At 38.9% G+C, this 23126-nt stretch overlaps 3 protein-coding genes and 1 pseudogene across 3 annotated transcripts; 1 reads left to right on the top strand and 3 right to left on the bottom strand.

Annotated features, from left to right (window-relative positions):
* The first annotated feature begins 2616 nt into the window (after positions 1-2616).
* On the top strand, positions 2617-4185 carry LOC145973531 (uncharacterized; annotated as a pseudogene).
* A 635-nt stretch (positions 4186-4820) lies between these two features.
* LOC145973163 (uncharacterized) lies at positions 4821-5910 on the bottom strand. Its single transcript, XM_083102405.1, has 3 exons — positions 5906-5910; positions 5446-5857; positions 4821-5369 (listed from the first exon to the last, which is right to left on the bottom strand). Exons 1-3 carry the CDS (start codon positions 5908-5910, stop codon positions 4821-4823), a joined length of 966 nt encoding a protein of 321 aa, XP_082958531.1.
* A 1491-nt stretch (positions 5911-7401) lies between these two features.
* On the bottom strand, positions 7402-8421 carry LOC145973005 (uncharacterized). Its single transcript, XM_083102108.1, has 2 exons — positions 7849-8421; positions 7402-7771 (listed from the first exon to the last, which is right to left on the bottom strand). The coding sequence occupies exons 1-2, from the start codon at positions 7939-7941 to the stop codon at positions 7511-7513; spliced, it is 354 nt and encodes a 117-aa protein (XP_082958234.1). The 5' UTR covers positions 7942-8421; the 3' UTR covers positions 7402-7510.
* On the bottom strand, positions 8133-22881 carry LOC145973162 (uncharacterized). Its single transcript, XM_083102404.1, has 3 exons — positions 19079-22881; positions 18735-19005; positions 8133-8177 (listed from the first exon to the last, which is right to left on the bottom strand). Exons 1-3 carry the CDS (start codon positions 20155-20157, stop codon positions 8133-8135), a joined length of 1395 nt encoding a protein of 464 aa, XP_082958530.1. The 5' UTR covers positions 20158-22881.
* Positions 22882-23126: the final 245 nt, after the last annotated feature.

Below are 23126 nucleotides of genomic sequence, written 5' to 3'. Positions count from 1 at the left end.
TATTTTTTCTTCAAAACAACTGTGTTTTCTTTAGACCAATTGATTCCTCTCATTATTTTGTACGTAAAAGTATTAAGGTAAGATAATCGAAAAATGAATATTTTACAAGATATTTTACGGTTTATGTAAAATTAAGAAATTATTTCAAGCCTCATAACTCAAAAAGTACTTAACGAAAAGGTACTTAATTATAGTGTTTTGGAAAGCTCTCGAGATGAGCTACAAGAGTGTGCAAAAATATATAGGGTGTTCCATTTAAAAAAATTGAAGTGACCTTCACGTGACCTTCAAATGACTCTTCAGTGTCAAACCAATGATACCATCTTATGGCCCCTTCGAAACCATAAAACTTTTGTCTGAAACATTTTTATCTAAAATGCTTTGTTTCCGAAATAATTGCGTGCGTTAATTAAAATGGCTCACCCTGTATATTATATTATCTATATTATATTGAAGTCAATAAGTTAATATTAATTAAAATGTGTATATATATTGTTGCGCCCCCGCGTCCCGTCCCTACGGATGTATTCGCCACCCGTTATTCTATCGGCGGGAAGTTCATCGACGGAAGAAGATCATCTCCGCGCACGTTGTCAAGACGTTTGTTTTTAACAACGACTGTCATTGAGTCTGGAGCCAGCTGTCAAGCTAAGCGATCGCGTCTCTATATACAAGCCGTTGTATTATTATTCTGAGTTATTGTCTGTGTTCTGTGTTGCTTATTAAAGTTCTTATGTTCTAAAGAACCGTGTCATTATTCCGAGTGCGCGAGTGGAAGCGTGTGCCGAGAGTTGTGTCGTGCGCACGTTCGATATATCGAGGTCGTCGCCGCAGACGCAACAATATTAACATTATATAAATAATTATTAGATATTATCAATTATAAATTATAATACATAACATACCTGTACGTTTAGTGAAAAATATCCTTTTTTATTACGTCAATATTACGAAATCATGTATATGTTAAACGTATATGTGTGCAATTGCACCATCAATCCCAGGCAGACCAATTGCTCCGTTACCATATCCAAGAGCTCGAAATAGCTGATAATTTTCATTTCTTCTTTCCTCAATAGTGGGCATTTTTATAACTTCTCTAATCAAACTAGCAAGTAGAGCTGACACGCGAAAAATAATTCTAGGGTTGTGTTCGAAAATAGTTACATTTACTGGCAGTAAAACCGGGGCAGTTGGCAGCAGTGAAAATTACTGGTGCTGCGTTTTTATTTTACTGCCAGTAAAGTGCCAATAAAAGTTAGTGTAATCCAGTAAAAAGTGATTAATAATACAATTTAATTAAAAAAAGAAGTGTAGGATTATATACCATAAATATTTATTAAATACTCTTATATCAAATACATTACTTACGTAATTTATGTGTAATTCATACACATGAGTGAATGTTATCATAATTATAAGAGAACAAATCTATTATTCTAACCTATGATTTCTTTCCCTTTCTCTTTTTTCTATGAAAAAGAGTCAATATTTCTATTTTATTGTAGTTATTTGTAAAATATATTTGTAAAACACACATATATAAAATACAGTCAGTCAAGTAAGAGCGTGTTCGGGTTAATTTGTAGAAAAATTTATTGAATAAAATTTTTAAATACGTGGGTGCATTGTACTCGATCAGAACAAAGATGCAATTGTATTAATAATGTGTCCAGTCACCACCGGCGTCGATAATTGCCTGGCATCTCCGAGGCATGCTTTCGACCAAGTTAACGGCATATTCATGCGGCAAGGACCTCCAAATGCGACGAATTTCTCTGGTTAACTGCTTCAAAGTGAATACTTTCCTTCCACGAAGCTTGTGCTTGATGTATGCCCACACATTCTCAATTGGATTTGCATCGGGCGACTGCGATGGCCAATCAAGTGTAATGATGCCAGATTCCTTCGCCCAAGCGAGTCGCTTCGTCACGTGCTTTTCACTTAACAAAGGTTTCTTCACTGTACTTCGTCATTTGATATCATGAGCATGGAGATGGGTTCGGATACTTTCGTATGATAAATCAAAACCTTTCTGCTTCAATTATGCTGCTCCTTGACGCAGTGTTAAGCCAGGATTCCGCGAAAACAAGTTCAATATCAATTTATCGACTTTAGGGGACACTTTGCCTATCGAGCCACGTTCCGGCAAGTCATCGACAGTTTTTGTCTCCTTATATCGCTGCACCCACTTCCTGACGAATGATTTCGACTTCCTCATATACTTAGCAGCCGCTGCATGAGACATTTTCGGACCTTTCGGGTGGGTACAGAGGAACACAGCCTCATAGCGCGATGCGTACGCGGCACTCATGGCGCTTTACGTGTTTCTCTGACAAAAATTCAATGTCAATTGAATCTTTCTTGATAATGCATCAAGGGCAAAGGCTCCCTCTATCTATTCACGAAAGAATTAGGGCGATATTTTTTACCAACTGCTAGTTATGCCGAACACGCTCTTACTTGACTGACTTACTTGACTGACTTACTTGACTGACTGTACAATATAAACTATTTTTTCTCAATACGATTATAAACTGTTTTTTAAACTTAATATAAATGTATTTACAGATCTCCTTTTTACATTATTTTTTTCGTATTAAAACCAAATAAAAAATGAAAAAAACCACACTATTTGTTGAATACAACGATCAACGATTAAACAAGCAACGATTAAAGTTAAAATTGGTAGACGAACCAACAAATATAGAATATGTAATAGAAGTTACAGAAGATAATTATCATCGTGCTCATAAAGGTATGTATTATAATAATCAATGATAAATGACAATTATTAATATAATATTTATGATACAACAAAAAGTCAAGGTTATTACGGTATTATATGACTTCCTATGATTATACCTTATTCGCATACAGTATAAATTTTTTAATTACATTGCAGCTATACATTGCAACATTATATTTTTGCAACATTGCTGCAATATAATTGAAAGATTCGTGCTGTATGAGATTCTTATGTATATTTATATTATCATTATTATTTTTTACAGACATGATATTTGCTGCTACATTGTTAGAAAAAGCTAAACTTAATTATAATAAGTTTCTTAATTGTAAAGATACACATAATTCTTCTTCACAAAAAAATATGGTGGTAAATGATAACGATAAATCCAATACAAACATAACAAGTATTGCAGGTTCTAATAATAAAAATATATTTTATGATATTATTTCCGATATTGAAGACATTTCTAATAATGTCATTTCTAATAATACCAATGAAAATCCACTTCAAGATAATACAACTTCTGATATTGAAAACAATTCTGACAATACAGGTAAATTAAAAGTGTAATAATAATGTAGTAACAAGTGATATGTAATAATTATTTTTTATTCTATTTTAGAAATAAGCAAAGATAAGTGGGGACAGAAGGCTACACTTCTTCTAATATCTTTTTATAAAGAAAAATCATATATGTTGGGAAAAGGTTTTCAAAAGAAAATGTGGATAGCAATTTCTAAATGTATGAATGAGAAAAAATATAACTTTACAGGCAATCAATGTAATAATAAAATGGATGCATTAAAGAGACAATATCGGAAAATTGTGGATTATAATGCTCAAAGTGGCAACGACAGAAAAGACTGGATTTATTTAGATGTAATATATTGACACAATAATAGTTACACTTAATTATAAAATTGTCATACTATTTTTATGTTTAATTTGACATGTGAACTTCTGTATAATGCAATATATAATTAAAAGAATTTTATTATTCTCTTGTATATATGTGTATGTGTATGCATGTGCATATAATTCTAACAATTAATGCTTTAGGTGTTAGATGACATTTTCCAAAAAAAACATTGGGTAAAACCGCTATCCGTAGCAGGATATCAAATATTAAAGAACGCGAGACTTCATCATTAACTGATAGCGATGAAAATGAATTACCAGTCAGTAAAAGTAACTATCAAAATTTTTTATTTTAAAACTATCATATTTTTTATTTAAATGTCAATATTTTTCTATTAATAACTATAATTTTGTATTTAGAACGAAGAAAGATGTCATTAATTGAAGAAAGAGCAAATTATTTAAGAGTTTCACTAGAAGAAAAAAGATTAAAAAGAGAAGAAACTGCCAATTACAGAGCAACAAAGTTACAAATATTAAAAGAGATAAAAGACGCATTTCAAAAACAGAAATAACAGTATTGAACACTTTTAAATGTTTCATTTAAATGGTTAAGGAGTTTACTCTACTTTTAATGGTTAAAACTTTACTTCTAACGGTTAAGAAGTTTATACTATAATTTTAAACATTAATATTAGAATTCTTTATTATTTGTTGTCATAGAAAATGTTTTTCTTATTAATACTATTATTTTCTAATTTAATTCGAGAAAATGTTGTGTTCAGCCTTAATATAATTTAATATAAGTACTCATATGTAATATTATCAAAATGCTACAAGTTATTTTTTTTTATATAGTAGATAGAGTTTATGCTTTCCCAGAAAATGTGTTTTTTTATTAATACTGTTATTTTCTAATTTAATTCAAGAAAATATTGAGTTTAAAAATATAATTTAATATAAATACTCATACTGTGTTAAAATACTATGGAGGTTATTTTTTTCATATATAGTAGAGATTATAAATTATTAAAAATACAAGTGTATGTTATTCTTATAAATTCTATTTCATGTTTGTTTATAATTATTTAATTATATTCAATTTAAATAAAATAAAGAATGTAAAAACAAAGTATTAATACATATGTATGTTTTATTTACTATTAAAAAAACATGTGATACAAGATATATCTCATATATTGTTTTGTGTTTACGAATTTGAATTAATCCTCTCAAAATTATCATGAGCAATTATATTTATTAATCTGTTTCTTTTAATATTCCCTTCTTCCTTCAAAGCATTAGGAATATCTAGTGGTTCCATATCATGTAATATTTCAGGTACAATAATAGGTATTTCAATACCATCATTTCGTAATAAACATATGTTATGTAATACACAACAAGTAATTATGTAATAAGGAATTAAATTTGTTCTTGTCATAGGTAATTTATCTAATAAATATCGCCATCGCCCTTTTAATAGTCCTATGGCTCTTTCCACAGTCATTCGAGCAGATGACAAACGATGATTAAATTTTTTTTGTTCTCTAGTTAAGTGGCCGTTATCATGAAATGGCACCATAACATTTTTCTGAAGAGTATATGCTGCATCGCCTAATAAATGGCTGTTGTCAGGTAAAAATTCTGGAGTGCAATATTGTTGAATTCCAGAATAAAGAAACACGCGCATATCATGGACACATCCTGGCATTCCCGCAAATACGTGAATAAAAGATAATTCATTGTTACATATTACCTAAAAAAATATAATTTATTGTACAATAGTTTGCTAAAATTGCTAATAATATGTATGTATTGTTAATAATTATTACTTGTAATTGTATAGAAAATCTGCCTTTTCTGTTTATATAACTATTGGGATCTTCTTTCGGCCGAGGAATGTTTATGTGCGTTCCATCAATAATACCCAAAACTTTAGGAAATCCATATAATCTCTGAATGATTGTCCAATTGTTTTCAGCTTCTTCATGAATGGGCCATCTAATAAATTGATTTCGGATGCTATATATAACACGAACTACTCTCTTTACGCTAACCCATGCACATGATTTGGATACACCAAATCGTTCACTTATAGAGCGATATGAATCTGGCGTTGCTAACACATAGATAGTAATTAATATTTGTTTTGTTACATCTATTTGTTTTCTTCCTTTAAATGGAATATTATCCAATTTTGGCCCAATCAAATATATTAAAAAATTAAAAGTATTACGTTCCATCCTGTAAGAAAAATATATTATTAATACAATTTTATTGTATAATGTATGCAACATTTCTTATGTATAAATAATATATATAATATAAGTAGTAAGACTATGAGGTTTCTAACGCAGGGGCTCCGAGGGGGGGGTGAGGGGCGAGGGGGAACCGGCGGGGGGGGGTGACGTCACGGGGGGGGGTGATGACGTCACGCGGGGGGGGGGGGGTGACGTCACGCGGGATGACGCCGCGCGGGGGGGGGGGGTGACGTCACGCGGGGGATGATGACGTCACGTGCGGGGGGGGGGGTGACGTCACGCGGGGGATGATGACGTCACGTGCGGGGGATGATGACAACGTCACATGCGGGGGATGATGACGTCACGTGCGGGGGATGATGACGTCACGTGCGGGGGATGATGACGTCACGCGCGGGCAGGGGAGGTCCGCGGCGCGACCGGTGGACGAGGGGGTCCGCGCGGGGAAGGGGGGATCCGCGGCGCGAGCGATGGACGAGGGGGTCCGCGCGGGGAAGGGGGGATCCGCGGCGCGAGCGATGGACGAGGGTGTCCGCGCGGGTAGGGGGGATCCGCGGCGCGACCGGTGGACGAGGGGGTCCGCGCGGGGAAGGGGGGATCCGCGGCGCGAGCGATGGACGAGGGGGTCCGCGCGGGTAGGGGGGATCCGCGGCGCGACCGATGGACGAGGGGGTCCGCGCGGGTAGGGGGATCCGCGGCGCGAGCGATGGACGAGGGGGTCCGCGCGGGTAGGGGGGATCCGCGGCGCGACCGATGGACGAGGGGGTCCGCGAGGAGAAGGGGGATCCGCGGCGGGCCCGCGATGTGTCCACGTGTGAGAAGGACGGTGCACTGGTTTGAAAAGGATAGCGTAAAGTGTGTGAAGAGGACAGTGCGACAAGGATGACACGTGACATCATCAACATGTGACAAGGATGGCGTCAACGTGGGACAAGGACGACGCATTATAAGATGCCACATAGGTGGGAGCAGGACGACGCAAAGGTAAGTGAGTGATAGCGACGAGCTTGTGAATGAGAGAGAACGATAATAGCGCGAAGAGAACGCATACGAAAGAGAACTATAATATCGCGAGAACAACGTGTGCGAGAGAGAACGATAATAGCTAAGATAACGCGTGCGAGCGAGAACGAAGATATCGCGAGACTTACAACTAACGCGAGACTTATTGTTAGAACGATAGCGCGTACGAAAGAGAGAGAGAACGATATTGCTATACTTACAACTAGCGCAAGAGAGACGCAAGGGATGGGAACGCAAGGAGAGGCGCGTAAATAAATACATTTCTTTTCAATACTAAATATAACATTTATTTTAAAATGTGTGTGTGTGTATTATACAATTTGTGTGTGTGTGTGTGTGTGTGTGTGTGTGTGTGTGTGTGTGTGTGTGTCTAATAAAATAATAATATAATAATATAAAATTTAAAATTTAAAAAATATAATAATAATAAGAATAGTAATATAATAATATAAAATTTAAAATTTAAAAAATATAATAATAATAAGAATAGTAATATAATAAAAATATAAAAATATAAAATACATGGGGAGGCCGCTCCTGCAACAGAAAAAGAGACATTTCATTAGCTTTATTTTAATAATTAATAATAAAAATTATAAAAAATAGATATACCTTAGCCCCCTGGGGCTACTAAGTCCTCCCACTCCTCCTCTTCTTCCCAATCTTCCTCTTCTTGGACCCATATCTCTTCTTCTATTTCTTCGTAGGGCTCTTCCCCGAAGAGCCGCCGCAGATCAAATATATCTCCATCTAGGCCCTCCGGGGTGTCGCCCCACACGTCTCCAAAATTCTCCCTCTCGGCCCGGCGCACCGCCCGCACCCACTGGCGGTGCTCTATGTTCATGAAGCCCGGTATGCGGACTTCATCCTGGAACTACATAAAAAGTATAATTAATATAAATACAAAATTTTTTACACTTTTTCACAAAATAATCACAAAACACTACTTACGTTCCACGTGAAAGTCATGTTGAGTGCTACGATACATAATATGTCCATCAATTTCGTCTTCCAGTCCTTGTACAATGATGCAAGATGATCCATTGTTTTTTAAACTTTTACACACTTCTTACTCGCGCACTTCTAAACTCTTTCTGATGAGAGAACGAGGTCTCGGCACGAGATTTTATAGCAGAGATGCGACATTATCACCATATCAAAAACGCGTCGTAAGACAAAAGTATACGCGGTCCCATGCAACTCTCAGCGTGGTATATAATATAATATTAATATTATCATATCGCTACTTTGTGAGGAGACAACGAGGTCTCGACACGAAACTTTAGAATAGGGACATATCATTATCGCTTTACCAAAAACGCGTCGTAAGACAAAAGTATGCATGATATAATATAACATTATAATGTGTCAACCCTGCTCGAACGGTCATCGAACGCAAACGAACGCTCGTCGAACGGTCATCGAACGGAAACGAACGCTCGTTGAACGGTAATTGAACGATCATCGAACGGAAATGAACAGTCATCGAACGGAATTGAACGGTAATTGAACACCCGTCGAACGGAAACGAACGCTCGTCGAACGGTCATCGAACGGAAACGAACGCTCGTTGAACGGTAATTGAACGATCATCGAACGGAAATGAACAGTCATCGAACGGAATTGAACGGTAATTGAACACCCGTCGAACGGAAACGAACGCCCGTCGAACGGTAATCGAACGGAAACGAACGGTAATCGAACGGAATTGAACGGTAATTGAACGCCCGTCGAACGGAAACGAATGCCCGTTGAACGGTAATCGAACGGAAACGAACACCCGTTGAACGGTCATCGAACGGTAATTGAACAGTAATCGAACGGAAACAAACGCTCGTCGAACGGTAATTGAACGGTAATCGAACGGAAACGAACGCCCGTCGAACGGAAACAAACGCTCGTTGAACGGGAATGAACGCTCGTCGAACGGTCATCGAACGTAAAACTATATTCAATTATCAAATATTTAAATGTTTTATCACGTACCACAATGTAGTATCGAAATACAATATCTGTGGCAGCTGTGTCGCGTACGGAAACACGATACTGCACACGTACATAGATAGAGATGAGGAAAGAAAGGAGAGAATAAGAAAGACGATAAAAATATATTGCATCATCAATTTATTATAAATATGGATTCGATGAATCATGATGTTTCAACCACCAATTATAAATCTTAAATACATTTTCTAAAGCACAATTTTTTACATGATTTTCACAACGTACAGTATTCTTAACATCTAACTTATTTAAAGAAGCTACATCCTCATAATCTGCATCCAAAGTTTCGATAATCACATCGTTTCTTGCATCATTGTCCAGTATATCGGCTAGCCATTGCCGTTTTTCATGCCCTTTAACGTACACGAGAGGTGACGCATCATCATCCTCCCCCGTTGCACCCATCACCGCTGTCGTAATTAAACGTTTCGATTTCCAATATGAAACGTGTCCATCATTCCACGATAATCCATGGTGATTTTTCATCAACCATAAAACCTGACATCTCTCAGATTTTGTGAGCATGTGCCATGGTTCGGGACATGTAAAAATATAATGAGAAAGTACGGATCCCTTTCTCAGAACAGCAGCTTCCTTCACGACAAAATTTTTCCCAACGATAAATCCTTGTAGATCCACAAACGTTGGCACAGCCATGATGACAAGATCCGATCGCAGACTGATGTCGATCGTCAAACATCTCAATCTTTTATATTTTTTCATATGCAATGGAGGGGATATTTGCTGACTTATGTAATTTTGCGGACTACATTGGTCAATGGATTATATTCGACAACCCGATCGTGCAAGATGAGACAGTAGGCGGTAGTATTCGCCGGTATATTTTCCCTGCATTCAAACTCTATTCTCACGTCCACGGTAGCAGTTTTGACAGACTCGTTTTGTCGCGAGCAATCAATGACCGCGAGAGGACCGCAATGTAGAAACTTTGAAATGGTTAATAGCGTTGCATTATCATCGCATCCATAATAAGATTTGCGAAAACGAGAGTACATGTTGAATAGAACGGCGAATCTATTTTTTTCAAAATCTAAATTTAAATCATCATAGGGATAAAATTCCGAGTTTAAATAGAGTTTAACGTTGGTTAATTTGCAGTCATCGAATAATGTAACATCTTGTGACACTGAATTCTTTTTACCAGTTTGCAATGCAAAGATCACGTATCGTGGTTTCTCTAGCTGGGAGGCGGCTTTCACGGTCCATGAATGCTTAGTCGTGCTATGCAGCAGAGGAAATTCGTATAGATCCCAAGATCTGAAACTCATATTCAAGTATCGTCCGCTTTCCAACATTCGCAACATCGACAATTTATTAATCTCGTTCAATATTACATGAGGCATACGCCACTGTATCTTGAGTAATTCAATCTCTGCCTCCGACGATGGGTGTCCGAATAGACAATTATTATCGTTGCGCGAACGTATCAAAATCAATTCGTGACGAGCGTTAATCACAACGCGTTTATAATCTTCGCAAAATCCCAGCAGCATGTTGAGCGGTACACAATAGTTGAAATAATTTTTGTCACCATTGTACGTCAAATCCCACGCAGCGTTCTTCAAGTTTATACTTTTCTGGTGCGTTAGAGAGACATAATTTTTGAGCGTCGAAGTTATTCCAACATTTCTGTTGCGATCAATCTCTACTCCGTCGAGTTCGTATCGAAGCTCATCAAACATGAATGCGACGCAATTGTTTCCCAATACAACCTTCATTTCGTCATTCGCTTTACGCACATTAAACCTTCCCTCGATGTAAAGAAAGCTTTCGCACGGTAACGTGTACAAATCCTGATGTTGTATAGGTATTCGTATCTCGTCGCTGTATCCAAGCATCGTATTGGCGTACGGATTGTATGTATGAGTCTCAATCTTGACGATGCGATCGTCAAAGACTGGTTCACCTCCGATATTCAAAATATCAATCATTCTTTTCGTACGATGAATCCCAATGATTTTAAAAATTCACGATTCAACGCGCTCAGCTTCTTCTTAATGGCTATCTTATTATTGTCACCCGATACCGCAATAGTATTGTCCCTCGTAAAAGTATTGTCTCTCGCGTGCTCCGTTTCGTTCAGCACGAGCATACTATGTTTGTCGCCGCCGTATATGCAATCTTACGGTAATTTCCTCTCCTCGAAAATCGAGCAATCGACCTCTTTGATCCACAATACGTATTGTTAAATCCGTAATGCTCCGTACGATGATCGGCAGGTAAATGATCTGTGCCGGCGTTTCCGATATCTTATATCCTGGTGGTACGCTCGGTGAAAATTCATGTATTGTGTGTACGCGCATGCCATTGCTGTACGCACCAGTAGTCATGTTACATTCTATACGAATAATATTTACGTTTATAATATTAACTGGTTCGTCCGATTCGTACCACTCGCGAGGTTGCAATATACGATTCGATGAGAATCCAAGCAAGGATCCTACATTGTTGGGTTTGGTAAAGTTTATTCTGTAGGCACATTTGATTTCGCTCTTTAGCGTGCTATGATTGGCGCGGAGCGCTATTGGATATTCCTCATCATAATCGTTTTCAACATCTCTGGAAAGGTGTTCATCTTGCAAAATTGCACGTTTGAGATAGTCATTTATAGCGTGCAATTCGTACGATCCTTCGGGAATCGTAATTTCCTTGTCGTCGTTGCCAAAGTAAAATTTATTATTCAAAAAATTTACGTTTGGAATCGTATGATAAGTTTCAAAATCCGTTAATCCAAGCTCGTAATCGGCATCAGTCAAATCTATAGCGGGAAAATAGCTTACAGCGAGAACGCTGCTTCTGCCAGTCAACGTAAGTGTCAGTGACATGTCGAACGAATACTGAGTCATGACGATGGATTGTCAGGCTTTAAATTGATCGTCGACTGTTTGAAGAAATTTTAAACACAACTGTCCACAGATGCTCTGATTGTAACTTTGATAAGATGCATAATTGTATTCAATTTTCACTCGTCCGAAATATCGCACAAGTTCCTTGGGTGGTCGAAGGTTTCCAAAACTGTCGAAATATACGATACGATCTCCCCTCTTTGCGTACGCTACCCAATGAGTACCGGGACCATCAACGTCATCCAAATTGACGATACCGCTCTCGTTTCGTCGTACACTGCTTATTGGTAAATTATTGCGCATGAAAACACCTCTAAAGAACGGTATGTGCATACGTTTCGCCAATTGTTCCAATTGCACGTTAGTTGTCGCACCCGTAGGCATTTTTAATGTTTTTTCGACGTTTTTTTTTTTCTCTTAGACTTTGTTGAGAATCCCTGTCCACGCTTGTACGGAGCAAGATAAAGTCCGCGACCTTCCATAGCGCGATTGTGACGCTGCAACTCTTCCAGCTGACGTTGCGCCGCCTTGCTATCGTTTACCGCCTTTGCGATTCCCGCCGCACCGCCGGCCAAAGAACCGACAACTCCCAACAACGGTAAAAGTGGTAAAATACCACCGCGTTTCGCTACTGGAAGTATTCGTTTTTTCCTCCTCTTTGTCGTCGATGACTTTTTCATCCCCATGCCGAGTTTTGTCTTTGCCTTCATTGTCGCCCAAACAGTCGTAGCGGCTGCTCTTTCACCAAGAGTCGAATCCCTCGCGGTAATGCGTTCTCGCGCTCTTGCAGCTAGTATGCGATCCGCGACGTGTCGTTGACCGAGGTCGTTGCTTCGCGAGTAAGCAATGTCGTGCTCGCGACAAGCGGTGTCCAATGGATTGATGCCTCGATCGCCTCTAGCCAATCGTTTCTCTAATCGAGTTCCCGGGCCGCAAAACTGATAACCGGGAATATGTAATTCGATGGGAAGAGCGTTTATCGCACGATTTAAGAGACCGCTACCTCTTACGATTCTCGCTGACATTCGTAGCAATTTTTTATTAACGGTGGTGGACCGTCGATGTGTGTTCGCATCCACGGCTGATTGTAATGTCGCATGCACGAACGATATTGTCGAACCTCCGAATCAGCCTTTATATATTCTGGAAGCTTGTCCCACAATCGTTCCACGTAATCACCAAAATTTTGTAGTAAAACAATCTTTGGGATATACTGCAGTTGTTCGGCGGTAAGCCGGAAAATGTCTCTTTCATCCGACAGAAGGAGAAACATTTTGATACTGAACGGTTTCGAGTTGAGACACCTCTATAAATAGGTCTCCCCCCTCGTGATCATTCGCAAAATTGATTCGAAAGAGAAAACATGCGGTTCGTGCGACAAGCGCGGATAATCAAAGTATCAAATTTCGACGATAGACTAATATCGGAGAAAAAAGTATGCAAGCATGGAAACATGCTACCGACTACTATACGCGGTATCGTTTGCGGCCCTTCAAACTGCGGTAAGACAAACGTGTTGATTAGTTTGATAGAAAGTCCGTACGGTGTACGTTTCGAGAACGCGTACGTATACTCGAAATCGCTTCAACAACCGAAATATAGATACTTGGAAAATTTATTAGCACCTATAGACGAAATTGGCTATTTCACATTCTCTAATAACAGCGATGTCATTCCACCGAGCGAGGCGCTTCCGAATTCCATCTTTATCTTTGATGACGTGGCATGTGACAAGCAAGATACGATAAGAGAATACTTTGCAATGGGTCGACACTCGAGCGTCGACTGTTTCTATCTTTGTCAAACGTATGCCAAGATACCTAAGCATCTTATACGCGATAATGCGAATCTTTTGATTTTATTTAAACAAGACGGCACAAACTTGAAACATGTATACAACGATCATGTAAATACCGACATGTCTTACGACGATTTCCGCGCATTGTGTCAGAAATGTTGGCAACGCAAATATGGCTTCGTAGTCATTGATAAAGACAGCACGTTGATCAATGGACGATATAGAAGAGGATTTAATGATTTCGCGATACCGTAAAGCGATCAGTCGTCATCGACACATTGATCAAGCATCATGAACGACGATCGTGAAAAGATTGCGATAGAGATTGCAAAAATGAGCGAATCAATTCGCAAAAAATATCGCGCTTTGAAAACTGGTAAAATGGAGGAAGACGTTGCATTGGAAAGACAATTTAAGCCAATTACCGAACCTTTAAAACAGCTTATCGAAAATACTGTGGAATCTGATGCGCCGAAAATTGAACCATTGAGTTTAACGTTTGGAGAGAAGCACGAGGAAAAAATAAAAGAGTCGAAGCAAGGAATAAAGCGAGCACGGATAAATATGCCGATAAACGATTCGCCGATATATTCGACACCGAATCGATCGAAACGAAGGAAACAATTTTCTAATATGGCTACTGTTTCTACTCCGATAAAAGTACAACCGCGTCAAACAATACCATCCCCGTCCGTCGAAGAAATTTATGAGACCACGCCCGATTCGTTTGTAACATCGGTCCGACATGAATTAGAAACGTCCGAAGGTCAGAAAACGTTCCGAGATCATTTTGGTCCACTAGCGCAAAAATATATAGGAGCTATCATGAGTGTTGATAAAAATAAGAGTATGGATTACGTCTACGGTGTTAAATTTACCAGCGAAGGAATGATGCTCGGTGATAAACGTTTCGATGTGGACATGGAAGATAATATAATTATCGATGGAATAAAATATACGGGATCCGAAGGTATCTACGATTTGATTTTTAGAAAATTTCCCAATCATAAAAAATACACTCAAGACGATTTGTATAAATATCAAAGTATATTAAAAGCAACAAATGCGCATAAACGTGACAACAAAGTTAATAATCCTATTAAAAGTAACAAAGGATACAAGTACAAATATATAATTGCACCATTATTCCCCGATAGAAAGGTGGGAAGAGGTATAGACGCGCCGCACACCATGACGCTAAGCGACAACATGATCGATTACGTGCATTGGAACGATCCCAACGAATTGGTAGATCGTTTGCGATTGCTGGACGCCTCGCGTCGAGCCGGCAACAATGCTCACGACAATGAAATCTTGTCAATTATCGAAGAACTTCGCGAGGCTGGCATTATTATAAATTAAACTATGCGTCAACGATACATGTCATTCCGTCAAAGTTCTCGGTACCGAAATGTCGATTAATAAATTTGGATTATCGCTCGGAACGTCGAATAATTTGTACTATCAATGGAATGGATTATTGAGAAATTACGTTCGCGATAATGCTCTCTGCCAGACTACTACCGGCTTTGACGCAAGGTCGCGCAAGATTCAACGTGTAGCGCAACCGGAAACTGATACTGACGCCGTCAACAAACGATATGTGGATAAACTTTTGAGAGATCGACAGGGAGAAATTGAGCAAAAAATTATCACGCTTGAAACACACGTGCAGGCGCTACGAATAATGATGGATGAGATAAAGAATGTGCTGAGATATGCAACATCTGACTCGACACAGTAAACGAGACATACTAATATCACAATATTAATTATGCCTCGATCAAACGTGCGAAAGAAGATAAACACCTCCGAAAAGCGACAACTTGTCGAGGAACTACATGCTCCGGCGAGAAGAAATTTTCCACGAAGACGCGTCATTGTATGCGGATACGACGATCTGTGGCAGGCGGACGTGGTCGACATGCGTTCGTATTCTCGACTCAACAAGGGTCATAAATACATACTCACAGTTATCGATGTGTTGAGCAAGTATGCGTGGGCCGTACCGCTCAAGAGCAAGAGCGGAAACGAAATGTCCGAAACGATCGCAAAGATTATTGGAGACGATAAAAGGTGTCCGAAAAATTTTCAAACCGACAGAGGAAAAGAATTTTACAACGCGAGTGTGCAGAAACTCATGAAGAAACACAACATTAATCATTACTCGACGTATTCCATTATGAAAGCCTCGGTCGTGGAACGATTCAATCGTACTTTGAAAAACAATATGTGGAAAATGTTTACGCTCAACGGAAATTACAAATGGATCGACGAGCTATCTCGACTCGTTGCAGAGTACAATACGCGAAAACATCGCACCATCGGTATGAGACCTGCCGACGTCACTCCAGCGATCGCCGAAAAACTTTTAAATACGGTGTATAGCAACGTAAAAATTGCGGCTCCGACAAAATTTAAAGTAGGCGATTCGGTACGCGTAAGCAAATACAAGACCATCTTTGAAAAAGGTTTCACACCTAATTGGACGACCGAAGTTTTTAAGATTGTCGAGGTGCAGAAAACTAATCCCGCGACATTCATACTCCAAGATTCGCGTGGAGATCCCGTCGCTGGAGGATTCTACGAATACGAATTACAACGCGTCGCTAATCCCGACGTATATCTCGTGGAAAAAATTTTGCGGGAAAAGGGTGATGACGTATACGTGAAATGGTTGGGAATGGATAAATCATACAACTCTTGGATACATAAAAATAGTGTATTATAAATATTTATTAAAATAATATACATATAAACTATATAAATAATTTAATATATAAATATTTAATAATATAAAAATATATAAAGTGTATTAAATATAAAAATATATACATGGTTATGTACAAAATATACAATTAATAATAAATAAAATATACATTTATTTACAATGGTATTCTATAATGTCCCCACGGTAACGTATCGGTGGTTTCGGGTACGATATACCGCTTATCGTCGTACGGACTCAGAGCAATTTTCGTCTCGCAGATCGTGTATACTTGGTGCAGTTTAGATCGTATACACGACTGCTGACGCGTCATTTCAATTTCTTCTTTCAAACACCGCATGTAGTCGTCAAACGTTATCGTTCTCGCAACAACGTTACTCTTGACACCTTTAACTTTCTTCGTGTCCTTTTTTCCATTCACTCGTAACGCGTACATCTTTGCTCTGAGCCCGACGAATTCGGTCATTATGGTACCGTTGTTTTCGTCCTTCATCAGGCCCGGTACCTTTTTATTTACAAGCGGTATACCATACGCATTATCCACTGCATAATCGCTCGTGTCGAATCTGATGATATCGCGCTTCATATTCTCATACACATCCGCGCACTCAATGTGATATATGAGACTATCCGTATCGGTGTACATTACCTGGCATTTGTCGCGATACATTGGCGTCATATACTCGTGATGAAACTCGTACAAACATGTCTTGGATATGTCGAGTATGCACATACCCACGTAAATCGGTTTGTAGAATTTCACCTCGAGTTTGCGCAATTCCACAGCGATTAAGTTTTCTGAAAAAACGCTTCTGCTGTGGAAATTTGGTTTCGCGATCATTGCCTCTGCGCCATACCGACCATCCCACTTTGTTAACAATTTAACATCGACACGATTGCGCACATTTTCCATCGTTTTACCAAACACTGCATTGTTCATTAATTTATATAAATTTTTTTCGAAATCATTTTTAGCCAATGTTCTAAAATGTGTATTTAATTCTATGTAATTTCGAAGCCACGGAGATTGTGAAAACTGTAAAATTCGATGTATTTTTGTTACACGAAGACCGTGACGCGTACACTGCTGCAGGTTGCGATAGTGTATCACGTAACGCTTCTTATCGTATAGCGTTGCAAGCAGTTTAAATTCCCGCTTGCCAGGTGGTTTGTCGCGTGTCGGGCAAAACGGCAGGTCAGTGTGCGCATCGTGAAGATGTTGCGGGTACTCGAGGTCCACTTCGAGGACATAGCCTGTAGGCGAATCTAGCGTGATGGATGATACATCAAAATTGGTCACATCGTCGACCCATTGAAAATTGGCGTAAGGCAACGGTTGACACATTGCCCATCCGTACAAATTATTTACATCAAAGTACATCAAGTACGATGATGGTTTCGATGGATCGTACGACTCCATGTACTTGTTATTAGCGCGAGCGTATCTACCCGAACATTGACTCAGACCGCCGCGTATACCACGTTCGATGAACATAACCATGTCGATGTCAGTAAGCAGCTCGAACGTGATCTTGGTATGTTTCAACATGGCGTCCCACGTGTATCCGGGGAGAGTATAGTAATACGCGGGGTCGAGTCCGTAACTTTCGATACATTTATCTCGAAAGTTTTCGAAAATGTCGGCTAATAACAAGACATCAATTTTAAGATATAAATCGCTATATTCTCCTAGCGTTCGAATGGAGAATCGCGTCCAGATGTTCTCGGCGTGCGCGTAATCGCTCTCGGATACAGTGTCACCGGTCAAGGAACTGTAAAACGATTCGCGCGGTGGTAAACACGTATCTTGCAACCTCTCTACAGAGTCGATGTATTCGTACGGAAATACACCTTTTCGCGTTAACAAATTGAAATTTTCTGTTGATAAATTTTGAAATTCTGATTTTAAAATTTTGAGTTTATCTTTGTCCAAAAACGATGCCAATTTGTCGAGACTCGATGCGAGAAATTTGAATGAATCGATGAAACGTAATTTTACATGATTTTTTGATTCTTCATCCATACAAACATCTTTTGTAAACGAAATATATTTCTCTTTTGTTATCGGAAGTAACTCGATTTTCCCTTCGAACGATGTGGCTATTTCCTCGATAATGAAATGTGAATCATAACCGGATAAATTGTGAAAAACTATGGGAATACAAAAAGATTCTTTATAATTTAAATTGCAATTTGAGTGTGCTGGACCTCTGTACCGCCCGGTCAGATGGCAATGATCGCGAACGCGTGTATCGTCTTGCACGAACGGTTTTTCGCATATATGACATTGAGTGGCGCTATGGAATTTCTCCCACTCTTCGGACGTCAAATTTACCATGGGGACATTTGTTTTTAAAATATTTTTTACACGTAACGCTAAATTTTTGAGGTCTGCGGCGAACCATGCTATACAATCGGCGCTACGACGCGAATGATATACCGATAAAGATTCGTCGTATGAACAATGTACATAATAAGCTAAACTAAATACTTGGTGATGTTGATATGCGTTTTTCTCTTCTTCCGTCTTGGCCAGAACGCATTCCAGGTCGGCGTAGACCACAAATGGAAGCCGCTCCTTCCGATTAAAGTTGTTGAACGATAACCACTTGTCCTTATCGCTCGGCAATCGGACAGCGCAATCATTCATCTTTCCACAGTCGACCGTATGCGACTGCAACTTGGTGTTCGAATTAAAATAATGCAGGCATCTGTAAAAGAAAAATTTTTTTAGATTTATATACAATTTGCTACATAACTTATAATTATTCAAATTAAACTTACCGATCGCAGATATATTTTGGATTCTTGTGTTTGCTCAATTGTGAGCTCACGAGCCGGGATAAATTCTTAATCCAAGTGAAATGTCCGACGCTGTTGTCGTCTTCAATGTACAGCAAGTTGATATGCTTATCCCGCTTCTGCTCCGTAAGACGCATCGGGACAATGCTGTTCTTGTCTTCGATGCTGTACACATTTATAGAAATGTCATTGGCAAGTTCAAAATTTTTTATTTGGTTCACAGTCACTGGAAACTCAATGTTCTGGAGATTCAGCACTGTCGTGTAATGCGGGTACGATGATTCCCGATTCGTGTCTCTTTCGGCGGGGTATAGGGCGGCGACCACTGTCCACGCGAAACACGCATTGTCTTTAGATTGTACATTAATCACCGCTCTTTTCAACATAATCTCCCGCGATAATTTGATGTGACACCCCGCACGCATAGGATTATACTTATTTATATTTACAGTTAAATTTAGTATTCGCGACAAAGCCCACCCGCTATCGCGTTCCTGAAACTCTTCCAGAGACGCTAGGGTGGGTTCGATAACACGCCGTTCGTACCACTCGCGTAAATCGGATGTGCGAAAGAGTTCATAGTTTCGCGTATTGATACTTTTGTTGGCGTGTTTATCCCCAGCCACGAATTCACCGTTAAATATAGTGTTCACTTTCACATTACAGTGTTTTTTCATAACGTCCTGCACATGTTCTATCACTATGTCTTTGGCGTCATCGAGAAATTGGCGAGGTTCAATGTGATTATAGTTTATCACCGCACCAGTCGATACGCGACTCTCGAACGCCGTATCAATCTCGCGCCACACAAGTCTATTTTGACGCGCGCTACATCCGGCACCCGCGTGTACGAAACGTCCACGTACCGAATTTTTCAACCCTTCGAGGCGCGCGATCCGAGCAATCAGCGATTGTCGATTTCCGATCGATAATCGCGGTCGCTTGATGCGACTTTGCTCTTCCAACGACTCGATGTATTGGTCGCATCGTTGTTCCCACACAATGTAATCTTCCAGCGAATCAATCAATGTGGATTGCTCTCGCAAATTTTGTTCCTCCATATTGTAACACACTTGCGAAATGCGCTTCCCAATGATAGTTCCGGATGTACTTTAGCAAAATTACTGGCGGGGCGTGCCTCTTGATCATGATTTATATACTGTCTCGTGCATATCATCGAACATTCTAGAATGATTTCATCTTAAAAAATTCCCCGGAATAGCGTGTGCAATTTAACCTTGATAATTTCATGTTTTGTCACGTACATTTGAAAAATCTGATGTGGTTGCATCGGGAGCAGCCGTAAAACGGCGCTTGATTTTAGCACATTTAGCTAAATCTTTGTCTAGGGGTGATGTGCGTTTTAACCTTGGCGGTTAATCTTTGTTCCGATGCACATCTTAACCTTGAAAATTTCGCGTTTTGTCACGTACATTTGAAAAATCTGACGTGATTGCATCAGGAGCAGCCGTACATCGACGCTCGATTTTAGCGCATTCAGCTAAATCTTTGTTCTGATGCGCAATTTAACCTTGAAAATTTTACGTTTTGTCACGTACATTTGAAAAAATCTGACGTGGTTGCGTCGGGAGCAGCCGTACACCGGCGCACGATTTTAGCACATTCAGCTAAATCTTTGTCTAGGGGTGATGTGTGTTTTAACCTTGACGGCATGATTTATATACTGTCATGCATATCATCGAACATTCTAGAATGATTTCATCTTAAAAAATTCCCGGAGTAACGTTTGCAATTTAACCTTGATAATTTCGCGTTTTGTCACATACATTTGAAAAATCTAACGTGGTTGCGTCGGGAGCAGCCGTACACCGGCGCTCGATTTTAGCGAATTCAGCTAAATCTTTGTTCTAGGGATGATGATGTCATCGCAGCCGTATATCGGCGCGACAAAATTTTAGAGGAAATTAAAATGTCGTGTCAGCAATAATCCCCTCTACATTGCAATTTGCGATACTATTTGAATTGATATTAATTCTAATACGATCAGTATTGCATCAATCGCGCGTGTGAAAGGTTCACTGAAGAAATCAACATGAATTTTTACGTTCCGATTCGAAACGGTGAAACTCCACCGTGTAAGAAGCAAAAATGTGACACGTAAGTTTCGATCTTTAAATATTTAATTATTTAATTTTTTTAAATATTGATCTAATTTATATATTTTTATAGCATTCAGCCTCGTCGTGCGACTCGCATACTTGGAAGAAGATACGCTCTAACCCCAACGTCGTACAAGTATTTGGACATTGGAATAAGCGTTGGAGCTGTGTCGTACGTGGAACTGATTCTCGGTGATAATCGAGGCAATCAAATAGTGTTGCCTTTTTCAACGTGGAATTTGTTGATGCAGAAGCAAGCAGACATTGAACAATTTCTACAATCGACTGCTCTCGCATTAAGGATTGGAGATTTATCGATCGAAATGTATCAATCGAAAATTGTAAAACTCACATTATGTGACAATTCTTTGTACATGAAACCACCGACATTATTACATTTATTTAATTTTGAAAATTGTATCGATCATATGCATAATTGGTTATGCGAGAATACGTATCTCGTAAATGAAAAATTTAAACAATTTGAAACTGTTTTACGACGTAACAATATTACTACTGTATGCGATGCTGTAAAAACGATACGTGATAGTGACGTCTTTAACAGCGAATCATTAATCGATTGCGAATTATTAACATGTGCTGTAAATGATATTCTTTACGATGCGTGCAATAAATAATTATTTTTATTCCATCTATGATTTTAATTCTTTCCTTCCATACGAATAAGAATAGTTATACTTTTCTCAACACGCTCCGCTAAAGATGTAGAGAAATGCTGAGGTAGATGAGACGTGATGCTCTAGTTGGAATGAGACAAAAGATATTAAAAGATATATAATGAAGAGGAGCCTGCGACATTAGAATATTATTTCTTTCGTTGTTCTGTGCTTGTCACAAAGTTGTGGAGAGTGTGTGAGGAAGAAAAGTGAACAAAATTATGTGTATTCCTAAACCATACAAACCGAGGTCCGATCCTCGCTTTTACTCTGATCTCCCGAGAATACACATTGCAAAATGTTTCTGGACCGAATCCTACCAACGTCGAAACCGACACTACTGCAAGGATTGTCGGTACGGATTTTATCGAAATTATGCATTAAAACATAATTATTTCCACGGGTTCTTCGAGGGACCGTTTACACCGTTTAGGTGCTGTCACTGCGGCACGGAGGTAACGGTGATAAGATCTGTCCTAGACTGCAAGGATTGTTACCAGGAATATTGTCATACGTTCCGTACCCTCAAGAGACAAGGATATGATGTAGATAATATGTCCATCATAGTATATAATACTGACCGAATGGAAATATGGAAGATACATTTTTTACCATCTGAACCTCCTAGTATAGAAGAGCAACGAGAGGAGTTGCTGGAACCTTATTACATGCTGCCTACTCAGAGCGAAAATTCGGCGACGCGTAACGAACTCTTCTTTCAAGAAACATAATTTGTAAGTAACTTTCAATTTATAATATATCAAAAGTTCTAAAATAAATTATTAAAAACTATTCAAATGTCTTTTTCTGTTCCAGGAGCGGCTCCACTCAGCCCGGCACATCGACCCCTTAGCATTCTAGGAGCGGCCTCCTCCTTAGCCCGGCGCACTCCCCCCAAATATATTATTCTTATTATTTTATTATTATATTATTATTATTTTTTTTTTAAATTTTAAATTTTATATTATTATATTATTATTTTATTAGACACACACACACACACACACACACACACACACACACACAAATTGTATAATACACGCACACATTTTAAAATAAATGTTATATTTAGTATTGAAAAGAAATGTATTTATTTACGCGCCTCTCCTTGCGTTCCCATCCCTTGCGTCTCTCTTGCGCTAATTGTAAGAATTTATCGTTCTCTCTCTCTCTTTCGTACGCGCTATCGTTCTAACAATAAGTCTCGCGTTAGTTGTAAGTCTCGCGATATCT

Source organism: Camponotus vicinus, unplaced genomic scaffold (genome assembly GCF_025532165.1).
Source record: "Camponotus vicinus isolate PSW18456_S1 unplaced genomic scaffold, iyCamVici1.0 SCAF_6, whole genome shotgun sequence".
Classification (NCBI taxonomy): Eukaryota; Metazoa; Arthropoda; class Insecta; order Hymenoptera; family Formicidae; genus Camponotus; species Camponotus vicinus.
Note: the sequence above shows the minus strand (reverse complement) of the source record. Positions and strands in the feature narration are given on the sequence as shown.

What these genes read in the sequence shown, in the direction of transcription:
- LOC145973163 (XM_083102405.1), bottom strand. An exon ending in GATTTTCTATACAATTACAA is followed by an intron (nt 5,370 to 5,445) that starts GTAATAATTATT and finishes ATATTTTTTTAG; the next exon opens with GTAATATGTAACAATGAATT.
- LOC145973005 (XM_083102108.1), bottom strand. Translation starts at nt 7,941, where the DNA reads ATGGATCATCTTGCATCATTGTACAAGGACTGGAAGACGAAATTGATG. An exon ending in ACATGACTTTCACGTGGAAC is followed by an intron (nt 7,772 to 7,848) that starts GTAAGTAGTGTT and finishes CTTTTTATGTAG; the next exon opens with TTCCAGGATGAAGTCCGCAT.
- LOC145973162 (XM_083102404.1), bottom strand. Translation starts at nt 20,157, where the DNA reads ATGGAGGAACAAAATTTGCGAGAGCAATCCACATTGATTGATTCGCTG. An exon ending in CCAAAATATATCTGCGATCG is followed by an intron (nt 19,006 to 19,078) that starts GTAAGTTTAATT and finishes TTTCTTTTACAG; the next exon opens with ATGCCTGCATTATTTTAATT. An exon ending in CATACGACGAATCTTTATCG is followed by an intron (nt 8,178 to 18,734) that starts GTATATCATTCG and finishes CCTATTCTAAAG; the next exon opens with TTTCGTGTCGAGACCTCGTT.